General features: G+C 45.7%; 3 protein-coding genes across 3 annotated transcripts; 1 reads left to right on the top strand and 2 right to left on the bottom strand.

Moving 5' to 3' along the window:
• Window positions 1–37: 37 nt before the first annotated feature.
• On the bottom strand, window positions 38–4443 carry V8C40DRAFT_284069 (ABC-2 type transporter domain-containing protein; the record flags this gene model as incomplete). The annotated part of the gene is made up of 3 exons (XM_083222087.1): window positions 38–2563; window positions 2618–3300; window positions 3360–4443. 3 exons carry the CDS (start codon window positions 4441–4443, stop codon window positions 38–40), a joined length of 4293 nt encoding a protein of 1430 aa, XP_083067555.1.
• A 2284-nt stretch (window positions 4444–6727) lies between these two features.
• Window positions 6728–7059, bottom strand: V8C40DRAFT_271133 (uncharacterized protein; the record flags this gene model as incomplete). The annotated part of the gene is made up of 2 exons (XM_083220248.1): window positions 6728–6795; window positions 6954–7059. 2 exons carry the CDS (start codon window positions 7057–7059, stop codon window positions 6728–6730), a joined length of 174 nt encoding a protein of 57 aa, XP_083067554.1.
• A 1809-nt stretch (window positions 7060–8868) lies between these two features.
• On the top strand, window positions 8869–10755 carry V8C40DRAFT_271132 (uncharacterized protein; the record flags this gene model as incomplete). The annotated part of the gene is made up of 8 exons (XM_083220247.1): window positions 8869–9136; window positions 9229–9460; window positions 9544–9725; window positions 9795–10063; window positions 10147–10209; window positions 10283–10375; window positions 10452–10559; window positions 10639–10755. 8 exons carry the CDS (start codon window positions 8869–8871, stop codon window positions 10753–10755), a joined length of 1332 nt encoding a protein of 443 aa, XP_083067553.1.
• Window positions 10756–14284: the final 3529 nt, after the last annotated feature.

The following is a 14284-nucleotide window of genomic DNA, read 5'->3' as shown; positions in this document are numbered from 1 at the left end:
AAATTACCTCCCACACAACACTGCATTATTGACTCAGCTACTCAGCTTTCTTGGATGCCTTAGTTCGAAGCTTCATCATTCCAAATACCAGAGCATATCCGGAAATAGCGAAAATCACCGAGATTCCAATATCCCTCCAGCCGTAGAAATAGTGGTTAATGTTAAGCGTCGTCAAAAAGTCGCTGCCATTCTTAAACTCGCAAACTCGGCAGCCCGAGGTAGCATCCGGGTTTGTCAGGTTGATCCGCCAACCGTCTCCGGCAATGTAGTCCCGGAGGTATTCCGCACATGTCCCATTGGCCGGGTCAAAGATGGCAAATTCCTCTTCATTGCAGGAAACCTTGGAACCCCAGATGCCGAAAGTCAACATGCCCGAGACAACGTAGTTAAAAGGGTTCAGCCAGTAAAGCCAGTACTTCCAGAAGACGTTCAACTGTCTATAAGGCACAAAGATTCCGCAAAACAGGGTAAGTATACTGATAATGAGGGGATTGACTAGAGCCGCAAACGTTGGGTTGGGTGCGTAGGCGGCGACGAATTGACCAATTCCCGTGTAGATGAATTCGTATATCAGCATAATAAAGAAGACTGCACCTGAGCGGTTCGAATTATCATTCAGACGTGCGGTATAATACCAGCAAGCGAAATAGAGAACCGCACACACGCAGAGATAGGGAAACTCGGACACAATTAGACCAACAACGAAAGAAACCCAGGAGTACATCTTTGACTTTTTCTCGCGTGCGTCATAAATATCGCGTCTTTGGATGAAAAGCGGTTGAAGCTGATTGATCACGCCAGGAGCAACGAAGACGAAGTTGAAAGTTGTAAACATCTTAAGTTCTAGGTCGGAAACGCTGTGGCCAACCCTCCAGAATGAGAATCCGTTCAACAGTGCAGAAATGACGTGCAATGAAAATTTGTTATTGACGTAATTGGTGTTTCGGAATAGGGCAATATTCATTCTCTGTGTTACAATCTTGATTTGTTCCCATAATGGCATTGAGAATTCGTAGCCATCATCAACAGTCCCAGGTGGGCTGGAGGCAGCTTCAGAGATCATGTTGTCAAGTTCAGTCATCATTTGCCCATATTCGGAAGATTCGAGCCAAGTCTGATGCCAGTCTGTATCTTTGACACTTTCAATGCCTCCAGTGACCACGTCAATCATGAACTCGGCAGGATTGGCCTCGGTAGGGCATACAGCACCGTATTGTCCAAAATAGTTCTTAATAGTCTTTGCATTGTCACCAATGTCCCCAAAGTAGACTGTTTTGCCTCCGCGTGCCAGAAGCAGAAGAGTATCAAACTGGGCAAATAATTGAGCCGACGGCTGATGAATTGTTACCAGCACAGCTTGGCCAACATCGGCCAGTTTGCGTAAGAAACGAACAGTATTATATGCTGACTGTCCGTCTAGGCCAGATGTGGGTTCGTCAAGGAAAATTAAGATGCTTGGCTTAGACACAAGTTCAACACCAATCGTAACACGCTTTCTCTGCTCCACACTCAGTCCATTGCCAACGGTGCCAATGAGCGTATCGGCTAAATCGTGTAATTCCAGAAGATTAATGATAGTTTCGACATATCTCAGCTTTTCCTCTCTCGGAACAGTTCGGGGCTGGCGTAATAGGGCGGAAAATTCAAGAGCCTCGCGGACTGTGGCAAAAGGCTCATGGACATCCAGTTGCTCACAGTAACCAGCCATTCGTTGAAAGGACACGGGCAAAGGGCGGCCGTCAACCAAAATACTACCTTTGATAGTGCCATCTGTTTTCCGCTGAGCGAGGACATCGAGCAAGGTAGTCTTACCTGCGCCAGAGGAACCCATCAGTGCTCCAAGCATACCTGGTTTAACCCATCCGTGGATGTTATCCAAGAGCACACGATCGCCTGATGGTGTTTTGACGGTATAAGTGAGGTTCTTCCAGGTAAAGATGGATGTGTTGCGGACCAGATTGTCATCTGCCTGCTCCATTACATTCTCAGAGGCAGCGTCTTTAGCTCGCTCTGTGATTTGATTCTGTGATTCCTCGTCAAAAGAAGCATGATGTTTCTTGAGCTTTTCGCGAGGAATCAGCAGCGAAGCGCCGCCGCCGCCGCCAGCTTTCCAAAAGCACGTGCAAACGATGGTGATGACAGCGAAAAACCCCCACCAGCCCCATACAACACCGTAGTTCCTCCAGAGCTGAGAATGTTTGTAATGCAGTGACAAAAGGTACTGGTCACCTGTCACAAAGTCCGCACCTGGCAAAGCACCGCCGACCCCAGTGCAGGCTCTGTTGGCGGAATCAACATTTTCGTACCCTGGTCCACTCGGAACGAGATTGTCTCCCACACAGGGAATATGCTGGTCGTGGAATTCGTTCGATAGGGCCGCTTGGAATGCATAGGCAAATGGGTTGACATAGTACAGCTCCAGGAACCAGTTTTTCATCTTAGGCTTCGGGATCATATATCCGGCGTACATGACGATTCCCTTGATGGCTGTACCCGAGATCTTAGAAGCGGCCTCAAAGGTACTGAATGCGGCGCCAATACATCTAAATAAGGTCGTGACACACTTTAATTCATTAGTTAAAGTTACTTAAAGCCACTCGCAGTAGTTTTCACTCACCAGTGTAGTTATGAACAGGATGGCCCAGAAGGTAAAGAATGCTGCAGCGGTGGCTTTGAGTCCGGCCATCCAGTATATTACAACAGTGAAAATGGTGCACTGTAGCAATAAAACGGGGAAATCCGCAGTAATCTGCGCCAAGCAGAAAGCTGCAGGATGATAGAATCCGAAGGACTTCTGTTTTACTAAAACAGGTCGTCCCTTGAATGACTCTGTGACTTCAGACATGGCAACAATGCAATTATATAAGAGGGAGAAGAAGACGGCGCCGCCCTTGGTAAAAAGACCGGCAGAGGTAGCGGGGGAGTTATAGAAGCAGGCACCAGCGATCAAAGACATGGCGAGTGACAGGACCTGTTTGATCAAAAATGTCGACTTCTCACCCCATAGAATCTGATATTGGCGGATAGTACACGCCTTGAGTTGGGCCATAAAGCTGGTCGTAAGGACAGTATTTTTCGGCAAATGCTTATTTTTCTCAAAGGCGACGGATTCCTTGAATGATTGAGTTCGGTCGCGGGCAACATCGGTGTTTGGGTAGTTGTATTCTGACACCATAGAGCCATGGATTGAAGATTGGTTGTACTCCGCCAAAATGGCATCGGCGTTTCTTGGAAACTTGTTTTCAAAGCTAGGTCGGATTTTTCGCTCAGTGGGAACCGTTACGCCAGTCAGGAAATCACCTTGATGTTGTCAGCATTGTCCTTACTATGAATATCGATGGGGATGGGAAAATAAGTACCAATGTTAGCGCCTTCGGTATACACAAACCCAAGGTCTTCCATAAACGGTTTTGCTGCGGCAGAAGGGCCATAGAATATCTGTTTCCCCTCGTCCAGGACTAAAACTTTATCAAAAAGATTATAGATGCCGTTTCCTGCCTGGTATAGGGTGACGATAGTAGAAAGGCCCTGGATATTGGTCATGGCTCGAAGAGCCTTGGCCCACTCCAAGGCCGTGCTTGCATCAAGACCACGCGTACTGTTATCCCAGCAAAATATTGATCCTCGGGTAGCGAGGCATTCGATAATTGATACACGTTTCCGCTCGCCACCGGACACACCGCGAACAAACTCATTTCCGACTTTCGTCTCAAATGTATGCGCAATTCCCATGGACTCCAAAAGAAATTGTTTTGTATCGGCCACATAACCCTTTTCTGACTCAGTGCCGTCTGGGAGATGAGAAGGGACTTTAAGCTTAGTGGCGAAATCCATTGTCTGTCCGACTGTCAACCGTGGATAGAAGAGCTCCTCTTCTGTATTCATCACAATCTGGGCTCGATACTGAGCAGCTTCTTGTTCAGTCATGTTTCCAAATCGCACATCACCCTTAATTGTATGGTATCCTTCGCGACGGTTGGAAAGCATTTTGAGGAGGGTGGTACATCCGGATCCAGGGCGGCCTAGGACTAGTAGCATTTCTCCTGGCTTCACACAGCCATGACTGTCCTTCAAAATACATTTCATTGGTGGCTTCTGGCGCCTGTCTCTGATGAGTTGAGGTATGTTGTATTGAGAGAACTGATTCTCCTTGACGGATGCCGAAGCAGCGGGGACTTCCACGGTGAGGTTCTCCCAGGTGACACCGAGCTCGCGTTTCTTGAAGCCTGCTGCGGCTTCACGTTCTTGTTGTTGAATCAGTTGGGGTGTCATGCTCCATTCGGTGCCCTTGCTCGGGGGAGATGTGATTCCTGCATGGCGAAAAGCGAGAGTCTCTGCACTGGAGGCTTCTCGCATTTCGCGAAGACGAATAGGCGCGGCTTCATGTTCTTTTCCTTCTGGTAAACCAGGATCAGAGTCGTCGGTGAAATCGTTATATTCCATGGCGTTTGTATCTTCACTGACTTAAAAGATGTAAACAAACGACTCTTATGATCAATTAAAAGGACCTAATTGGGTAGGGGAATCAAGCATGTTATATCTTAATCCTCGACGGGGCCGGAATATCCGGTATATACTATGAGGTACGCTTTTATTTGGATCTTTCTTTGAGTCAAGTATCACGAGTGGAGTGAGATAGCCTCAGATAGGGGTGGATAGGGAGTTGTTATTTTTACTTTTTATTTAATCTCTCATACACATGCAAATGTATCCATCCATTGCCAGTCATTCATAGTCAGGGGGGATTCAATTGTTATCTGATGACGCAATAAAAGCTCCAGACCATCTTCTAAGCCCCCTATCGACGTTGGAGATTATTAGTAAAATCGCGGTCTTTCGGCATCCGCTTTCTTCGTACAGTTATGGAGTTGATGCACATCTACTGTACTCGTCATGAACTCAAGTAGAACACTTGCAAATTACAAGTATTTGAATCAATCACATGAATCAAACTGATAACAGGAGAGAAATTATGCACGTATAGTTATATGCCCAAGGGCTGGGGCGTATCCTTCCTCTCAACCAGATATTACTGACCAATCCACAACATCGGATACATTGTGAGCCGAAATCCTAATGTATCCAGTTCTTCTCGTATTGTGTTTTTACCAATCCCTATCTCTGCGTTCCTCGGCTGCCCACTTATACGCTCCTCGGTATTTACAAGGTCGGCATTTGTGGGTACCAAGTACACCGGGACGGCCGGGTGCAGATTTCCATGGACTCAAGCGGAACCGGACTAGGGACCTGATCGGTAATACTCCTCGGGAGCCATCAACGTTGGCCACAATTTGTTTGGTGAGATGACTACGGGTACCTGAAGAGATAGAGACGCTTTCTATCTTTGGATGGGGATTACTAATAGCAGTTGCATTTTTGTCTTAATTCAACCCTCATTAGTTTATGTGTGTAGGTATATACTATCTCCTCTCTCGTAGTATCCTCTTTCAGCAACTTCTTTTATATAACATGAAACTTATCTCTATCAATACACAATTTTTGGAATAAATCGAAACATTTATGACTATCAGCGTTTTGCGTTTTAACATCAACGACTCAGGGGAAAAGTTCCATAGGCTAGTGTACTCCATACCGTAAGAAAGTCTAAGGGGGAGCTAGTTGAAGCGCCGGAATCGGAATGAATTTCTCAAAACGCCGGAATCGGTTTTTTGTACGTACCCTGAACTGAAAACCCCTTATTTGCCAATTTACTCGCAGTTTATAAGGATGCGAACCCCCCATATAAACCAAGCTCCCTTGACACAACGGCATGGTCAGGCATCTGTGAAGGAGAGGATTTCTCTAGATTATTATAGGTTAGTTTTCTCAGGGGATAAATTTTTATACTCAGATTTATATTGGTAACACGGTTAGGTCGGTGGATAGCGGATAGGTATCACGTAGCTGACAAACTGGTATCTGAATTCTGCTATTATTGTCAGTGTTATCAACCAGCTATCTCAGCTGTCTAAGCGAGTGACCTGAAAGGTACTTATAGACCTTGTTGGTCTGCAAGAATTCGGATGAAGTTAATTCGAGTGCGTCTGATTGGATTGGAATGAGTCGAGTCGACCGAACTTGGATCAGGTTCTATGGGCCGGAACATCTGGGGTTTCTATGAGAATGTCTACCCTGAACGACCGTTGTCAAAACAATAAGAGTTGGCACTTGTGCTTAGGTATCTGGTAAAATAGGCAGCAAATACGCTGCTTTCGTATTCATTTGTATCTCTTCTTGTGGCTTGTGTGATCCTTCTTGTTGAGAAGATTCTCAAAGATAAGTAGGATAGTAAGAAAGTGGAATATCTTTCATTGCAGACTTCCCCTACCTGCGTCCCCCTTTCGACGTCTGAGCGGTTGGTTTCCGACCAGCCCTTTGGTGTCAGTAGTGAGTCCTTAATATCCTCTTCCATACTATCCATTACTGGTCTGGCTAACTTTTTCACGTATGGATCTCGAGCCAAATTGTAGCACTAAATCTCAGCGTACACACCCCTTTTCTTAGGAGTGCAAATAGCCCAGATAACGGTTCCGAGTGCCGTCAGCTCCAGGACACCAACGACAATCACTGCCCACCAAGCATAACGCATCTGTATACACATAGCAGAAAAGTTGCCTACAGTGCGTGTAAGAGTATCGTCATTGGTGCGTGCGCAGACGTAAGAGAGCATGTCGTAGTGCTCTAGCTCATTGAGGTCATCCACCTTGTACAAAATACCAGCCGTCAGCTAGAGGATAATAGCAATAGTAGAAACAATGACGATGGCAATGTTGCCGACTTTTATAACGTGGCGCACTTATAAAGTGTTAGAATCTCCTTTGTCTAAAATGCGATTATAGCTCTGGCATATCGGTTCGAATGTCAGGTGGGAGAAAGCAGAGGAGGAGTTATGGGAGTAGCCAGTGGGGGGGTGGGGGTGAGAAAATGGTATGCGGTAGGTAAAGAACACTCACAGTAGATGAGAAACTGGCAGTGCAGAGAACTAGATTTAGAAAAGTCGCCGTTGCCGATACTCCGAGCAACACCAGCGTCGGCTGCGATTTCAAGCCAGATGGCCATACTCTCATCTTAAACCCACTGCGATCATCTGTCACGCTCATATGCTGCGTTTTTAGGTACTGGCGACGGCATATCCAAGTACAAGCATGATAGAGGCAGTAAAAATCAAGGAGAACACGCGGATGACAAGCCTCGTGCGTCCGACAATACGTTCAAGGCACAGACCTCGTGCCTTTCGTCCTCTCTTTGCCTCTCTTTTCTCACCAACATTCCTTAGGAGCGGCGGTGCAAGTGGAGTAGATGCTGAAGGACCATATGCCGTGTAAACGGCGGGTAATAGCATAGGAGATCTGTCGGACGCTTTTTCATCTCGTAAATGCTCCATTGCAAGTGGCAAGTCTTCTGCAAAAGGTATAGCGAGGCTAAGGAAAAGGATAAAGAAACCAGAGAACGAGGAATAAATACGGCAAAAGAAAAGAAGGGTATACAGAAGGGATAGAGAAAAATAAGATGGAGACGCGGGGTCTGAGCCGAATGTTTAATTGAGATGAAATGACGTTGGCTAATGGGAATGCCTCGAGATTATATTGTCTACATAGCATCTGTGTAGATAATCTTGACATATAAACTCATACAGCATGACTTGATGGGTGCTTTGGGGCGCACTTGCGACTTACTACTATTACTAACGTCCGGGGTCATCTTTCTTTAGAGCACACAAGGACAGGGAGAGAAACAGGCCGGCGACTCGGGGTTCCGTGCTAGCTGTGCTCGAAACTTGCCCCACACACGCCGGCCTCCTGCTGTCCCTGGCGGTTGTCGGCGCCAATCGTATACACGCCCGGTAACGGAGAAGATGCGGTTGTCGGTTCCCGTTCTAACGGGCTTCTATCTTGAGATAGTGGAAGAGGGATAGCCCCGGAGAAAACGACGTCACCGGGGAATTAGGGAGACTTGGAGGCGATCTGAAATTCTTTAGTGCTCCTAGTGACTCTTTTCCTAAAGAGATTTCCCACTTTTTATAGAGTACTTTGACAGGAAGGACCCTGGCGGCTGCTGTGTTTTTAGAAAATCGGGGTATTGGCAGCAGACTAGCAACTTGCCCTACTAGCCGGATGTCTTTGCTCCCGTACTATACGATCAATTGTCTTTATATACGCAATATGAACACAGCCACTTGGGCAATTTCTGCTGGGCTCAAACATGCGTGAAGATTGTCCTTAGGAAAATGCAGCTTACTGGCAAACATTGTCGGGGTAGCAACTTAGCAAGCTTAGATCAGCAGCCTGTTTCATCTCTGCTCAGTACTACTGGGTAGTACTATTAACTTGCCACACAAACCCTGAGAGTCAAACCCCAATACCTGGCAGCACTAAGATTAGTTTAATTATGCTTATATCAATGCACTAAAATGCTAGGTCTATGCACTATGTCGTATGGTCATGCTTAATCAATATGTAAGCTCACTGATAGAGTTTTGGACCCTGCAGTTATAATGGACCCCTTCCCAAATGCAAGGACCTCCTTACTAGCTTTTTTAGCTTGCATCAATAAGCCCTGTTTATTATAACCCCTCCGTGCTTGAATTTAGCTTTGTGGTGGCTATTTGAGTCCTCCATGACTAACGTGAGCGTGTTATACTGATTTTACGGTCCGCTATGCGAAGAGGTGAAAACGGAGCTTTGAAGTTGAGAAAGACCCTCAAATGCCCTCGTTATATATGAAGTTGTCAGTTGGCAACAAGAGAGACTCACCAATCCAGTCTCTTTATCCAGTCATTTCTTATTTTCCTACAGCCGACACTCTATCATCATTTTTATATCCCTTGCCCCTGGCGTTTAGTCTCTTCCACCACTTTTCTGTAGAACCATGGCTCGTTCCTTAGTGGCCGCCGTGCCACTCTTAGTTGGGTGTGTCATTTGCCAATCGCTCATCACAGATATTAGCAACGAGACATGCCTCGTCGAACGCGATGGTTTTGGTCCCGCCTTCACCGTTGATACTTCACAGAACGGCGTGTGCTCATCAATTCTACCAGCAGGAGGCGTCAAGTCTGGAAATATTATTTGGGCCGATCAAGGTGTAGACCTGGCTATGATACAGGAACTGACTGCCTTTCCCGTCGGCAGCGGCGCTAGTGAGTAGCTCTTTAATCCCCAATACTTACCTATGATTGAAGTGTTGTAGTTTGGCTAGTACCGTCAGTGTACTAACTAACTTGGCCCCAAGCGTTCATAGACGGTGGGTGGACACACGCTTTCCTCCAGGAGCGCACTTCGGTCGTACCGGACCAAGCAGTGGATTGCCGGCGCACCGATACTTTCTGTACCGTCAGGAAGACTTGTGCCGACTATAAGAGCGTTCCATTCTTGTTGGCTGCGATATCGATTGAGAATATCCACCGGTCATTATCGGCGCAGATCAATGCTTATGATCGCGTCATTGCTCAACTCGACGCCGGGTCAGTGGCCCCTTGGCGGTCTCTCTTCCTGCTAATTAGCTCGGTTAACACACTCTATGGTAGCTTGCTAACTCAGACAATAGCAACCAAGCGAGTATCAGGGCTCTCCTTAGGGATATGTCATTCCCCAACACGACGGGCTTCAGTTTCAGCGCTTTCCTCGATGGCTTCCTCCTTGGTGTAGACCGCATTGGCGGTATCCCGGAGACGTTTCTAAAGTCCATTGGGACAGCAATAAAAGAAGGAATTGAGGCAAGCAAGAATAGTTTACCTTCCATCGGATTATAAACAGAGATAAGCTAGAGGAGACAAGTTAACACTTGGATATAAGCAGCCATTGATTCCGCAATCCAGCCAGCAATTGATGCGAAACTCGATATTTTCACGGACGCCAGCCCCGTAGTCAATGGTTTGCGAGATCTTCAGAACTCTCTGAAGGCGGTGCTTTTTAGCTGGAACGACCGGGGTGTTGATGACTCAAGATTAGACCGCGTCACCCCCGCAGAGACGGTGGCTTTTTTCCAACAGGGTGTCTTTCTCGAGCCTCTCCTGAGAGATGAAGAGATGATTTCTACCGCGGCCGCTGACATCTTCAAGCAAATAGTAAGTCTCAAACACTCTGGTGCCCACCAAAGGCTTCATACGCAATCCTAAGCCTCCTCAGTTTACTGATCTGCTACTACCAGAATGCACGTCTTCTTGCCGGCTTGTGGATGGGCCAAGATGTTGAAATCATCATCAGTGAGCCCGTAAGTTAAATTAAGCCTAGGTTTAGATGTAATTGTAATTATGAACTATAATCGACACTGACGATTACGGCAGGTGTTTTGCGATCGATCGAAAGGCACTGCAGGCGGTGGCAACTGTGCTACTAATGGCTGCAGTGAGATCAGATTCTTGGGTAACGTCAATGGTGTAAGCTTTTTCTTTTATCCTGTATGTGTTTTTCGAAAACAAAAAACCGTGTGGTCTAATCTAGTGATAATATTAGAGGAGTCTGTGTCTCGAAGTTGGCGCCGGCAAAGATCTTCCGCAGGCGCTGGTCTTTGGTGAGCTACAAAAGTTTGGTCTCAACATCCAAGACATTTCCCAGAATGCAGTGAGTCCCGAATCTATCATCAGATTCCTTCTTGCCCTTTTCAACCTATCCACAATAATGTGCTAATATATCGGCTCAGGCGGCATGTAATGATGCTGGCGGCTCAGGCATATTTCCACCTGCGGATAGTGACGTCGTCGAATTCGGCTTTCCTCGTTGCACGTTCCCATTCAAGAAACTGGAGAATAGACAATAAGCTTTCATCTTCCAAAATCAGTTACTCCCCTATCTCTTTTAGCCTTTTTAGCGATCAATCAGGCGAGCAGCATGCTCAAAGCATTAAAACATCTTTTATAATGTGTATCCCCGGTTGTATCCCAGAGATTTAGATCCCTATCCAAGATTGAAAGATATGAGAAATACTACCTGTGGACGCTATGGAAGGGTTACTTTTTTTTTCTCTCTTAATGTTGAAAGCTAATTTTGCTCCACCTCTAGGCCTCCTCAAAACTTCCGCTGGCATTTGTTCGGGATTTGCCAATGGCGTAGCAGACGCGGACAGGATTGCCATTTGTGAATTTGCTGATATTGTTCATTCTTGATACAAATTGCATAACTGAACTCTTATTGCTGTTATTATTGCATTACACGTTGGTCCTACCCTCTGTCTCCTCTTTACTCTCTTTTCTCGCCAGCGCTATATGTCGCTTTATTTAGCAGCTGGACAATTAATCTCATCCCTTTTAACCCTCATTAAACCATGATATACCTGCCCCACACCGCACCATCTTGGTTTCCATTCTCTCATGGTTTAGCAAAGTAGTTAATGTATAATAATTTCTGCAGATGTTGGCAGTCTATCACGTAGTGCTATAACATCTAACTTATCTTTTGATAGCATGTACTAAGTAATAATAGAAAATATCACATCAATCTACCATTCTTAGATGTTTTTTTTCCCGCTGCATAAATAATCCAGCAAATTTTAATTATAGCACGACTACGGCGGCCCCGTATCTTCGTCTTCCTGCGTCCAATAACGATGATAGGCCACTCTTATTTTTCAAGCCTGTTTCAGCTCTGTTATCTAGAGGCAGGAAATTGTGCAGTTTGTTATGAAATAATGTCTTAAGATAGACTAAACTAGCAACGTGTTCTCGATAGCACAAAGTCGAATATTGAGGTCACAGCTGTCAACACTTAACAGCAAAGCTCACAACAGCGTGTACGTCGTCTCCAAAATGCAAAGAAAAAAAGCATAGCATTATTAACCAGTGATTGAGAACTGAAGAATGGCTACTAATCAAGATGGCTAAGCGAAGAATGGCCAACCACCAAATAAGGAGAGAAGACGCACAGAGTATGGAAATACTATGATAGCTGTACAATTTTGGCAACACGCCAAATGTGATGAAAAGAAAGGAGGTGTTGTAACTACCATCAGAAGTTTGCTCAGATGGTCTCAGGCTTTATATAGAACTATTCTGGGATTGAGCGAGTGGTGTCCATACACTGCCAAGGATTACAAACAGTGAATAGGCAAAGAAACATGTGGAATGATATATCAGCCAGTCTAAAAATAAGCTTCTATGAAAGTTTTTCCCGTGCTTCTTTAGCCGAAATGCGAAATGTTCAAGCGGCTCTGGCAGGAGAGGGTTGAACACGTCGGCACGGATATATCCCCCTGTCAAACCCGGGAGCAGTACCCTCAACTACGACATCAGCCTCCTTTAGTCGCTTTTCCGTGTAGCTCCCATTGGTGAAGCTAAGCCTATGACTGACTCAAACCACGATTGTAAAATGATCAAATTTGGCAATCGCCGGAAGCACTGGCGGTGTTGATTCATACTATCAAGCATTGAGAATGCCTTGATGTTACAATACGAATATAGATAGCAAATAACGAGCAATTGCAGCACCTCCTGGGATGCGAGACAGAGACTACATTGATCCTTGATTACAGTGTATTCTAAGGGTGTATCTGTCAAGGCGGTGACCCATGCTTAGGAGAGCACTTCTATATCATAAGCTTGTATGGATACAAAGCACCGTAAGACGACCAACGAGAAGCGACCAGACAAAGAGAGGCCACGTGGGAGCCATCAGGCTGCTGTACGCCAAGAGTAAATAAGGTGCAAATTTGGAGACCGGGAAACAAGACCCACAACGGGTTAGCCCACGGATTAGCTAGCCAGCGGCGTAGTGATTTTCGTATCGATGGAAAGCTGACACAGCAGAGATAGGCGGGTCTCTCGGTTACGGGAATTCTCGCTGTCCGGCCGGTGCCGAATTACGAAAGTAGAACTTATAGCTACTTCCAGAAAGGGGTTTTGGTGTAACAACCTCTCGTTGTTGACCCATCACTACATTGTGAAAAACTCCTACGTGGGTCGTATAACTGTCAGGCAAGCGTCTCTTGGAAGCAGAGTTGATGGCACTAGCTATAGTGACTCTACAAACAGGGTCCGACTAACATGTGATGCCACTTTATAGGTCTTTGATATGGCCAATGATATCTCTAGTTGATATCACTGCTACCCATTAGTCCTATAACAGTGCTCGTATTACCGTTCACGACAAGGGACGATTCAAAAGATATAATAACCTGCTACTTACGAAATGCTGGTGGGTACGCCGCGAGGATGGCACTAAGATTGATACGATAGACGGCAACGGGATAGCCGCATTAGGTGCGGCTGCTCACGAATATCTGGAATTGGTACATATTCTCTCACCTACCATAAAGTTGGACTCAACCTAAAAGGTTGACCATCAAATAGCATTTGGTTAATGCATTACTCTTTTATCACTACTTTGTCGGCTTCTTATTGATCTGATAATAGCTGTCGACTGTGGCAAAGTGCTCTAATGTAATTTGTCTACCAAGCTTTGTTAAGCATAACACCACCGCTTGTCACAATTCTAGCGCCTGCAGGGATCCCAGCCCTACTACAAAAGTCGTCACCCTCCAATCCATAACTGCATTGCATACCAGGTGAATACGAGAATTTTGATACTCCACTGCATATCTAAAAAGGTCCCAGCTCGCTTTTTGAGCGACATTTACAACTACGGCTTAGCAGTTACGAGTTTATCAGCCTACTACTATTTCACTCAACCAAGCGCTAACATCAATGTATCCCTAGTGGGAGAGAGCAAAGGCCACGGGCATTACGTTCTTAGTTACGTGTGCAAAAGAGGCGCAGACTTATTGGTGGATATTTTTGGTCCATATCTTTCATGTTGAAGTTATCACACCTTACTCGTATGTGTTGGTTGTGAAAGAGCAAGTTAGAAAAAGGGCTGTTGCAGGGTTGCAAGTAGCTGCTTCTTACCGACATTCCTCACTGCAGTTAATTGCTCCACCTACTCAAATGGTAAAATTGTATCTCGTATCTGCTTTGCAGCTGTTTCTAGAAAGGAAAGCCACTTTGGCTTATGTATATATAGTCTCTCGTAGAAATTGTCGAAAGATTATACTGTAAGAAATTTGCAAACCAGCAGCCAGTACGTCTCGAGAAGGAAAAAAAGAATTCAGGCAGCAAACTTTTCTTGACATGCGTGCCGGATGGACAGCAGCTGTAATAGAAGGACATGTCACTCGAGGGATCACCTTTTTCAAGTTTCCAGAGCGAGAACAGTGGCACCACAGATGGCGAAAGCTCAAAATACCGCTGGCGGTAGGAAGTTTCTTACTTGTGTACGGCATTATCGTGTATACAGCCACGCTCTACACAGCTGACGTGACTTTGCCATCACCGTGAGTCATCAGTTTTTGGTTTTTA

The sequence above is a fragment of the Trichoderma camerunense genome (genome assembly GCF_050948025.1).
Source record: "Trichoderma camerunense strain CBS 138272 chromosome Unknown V8C40scaffold_28, whole genome shotgun sequence".
Taxonomy (NCBI): domain Eukaryota; kingdom Fungi; phylum Ascomycota; class Sordariomycetes; order Hypocreales; family Hypocreaceae; genus Trichoderma; species Trichoderma camerunense.
Note: the sequence above shows the minus strand (reverse complement) of the source record. Positions and strands in the feature narration are given on the sequence as shown.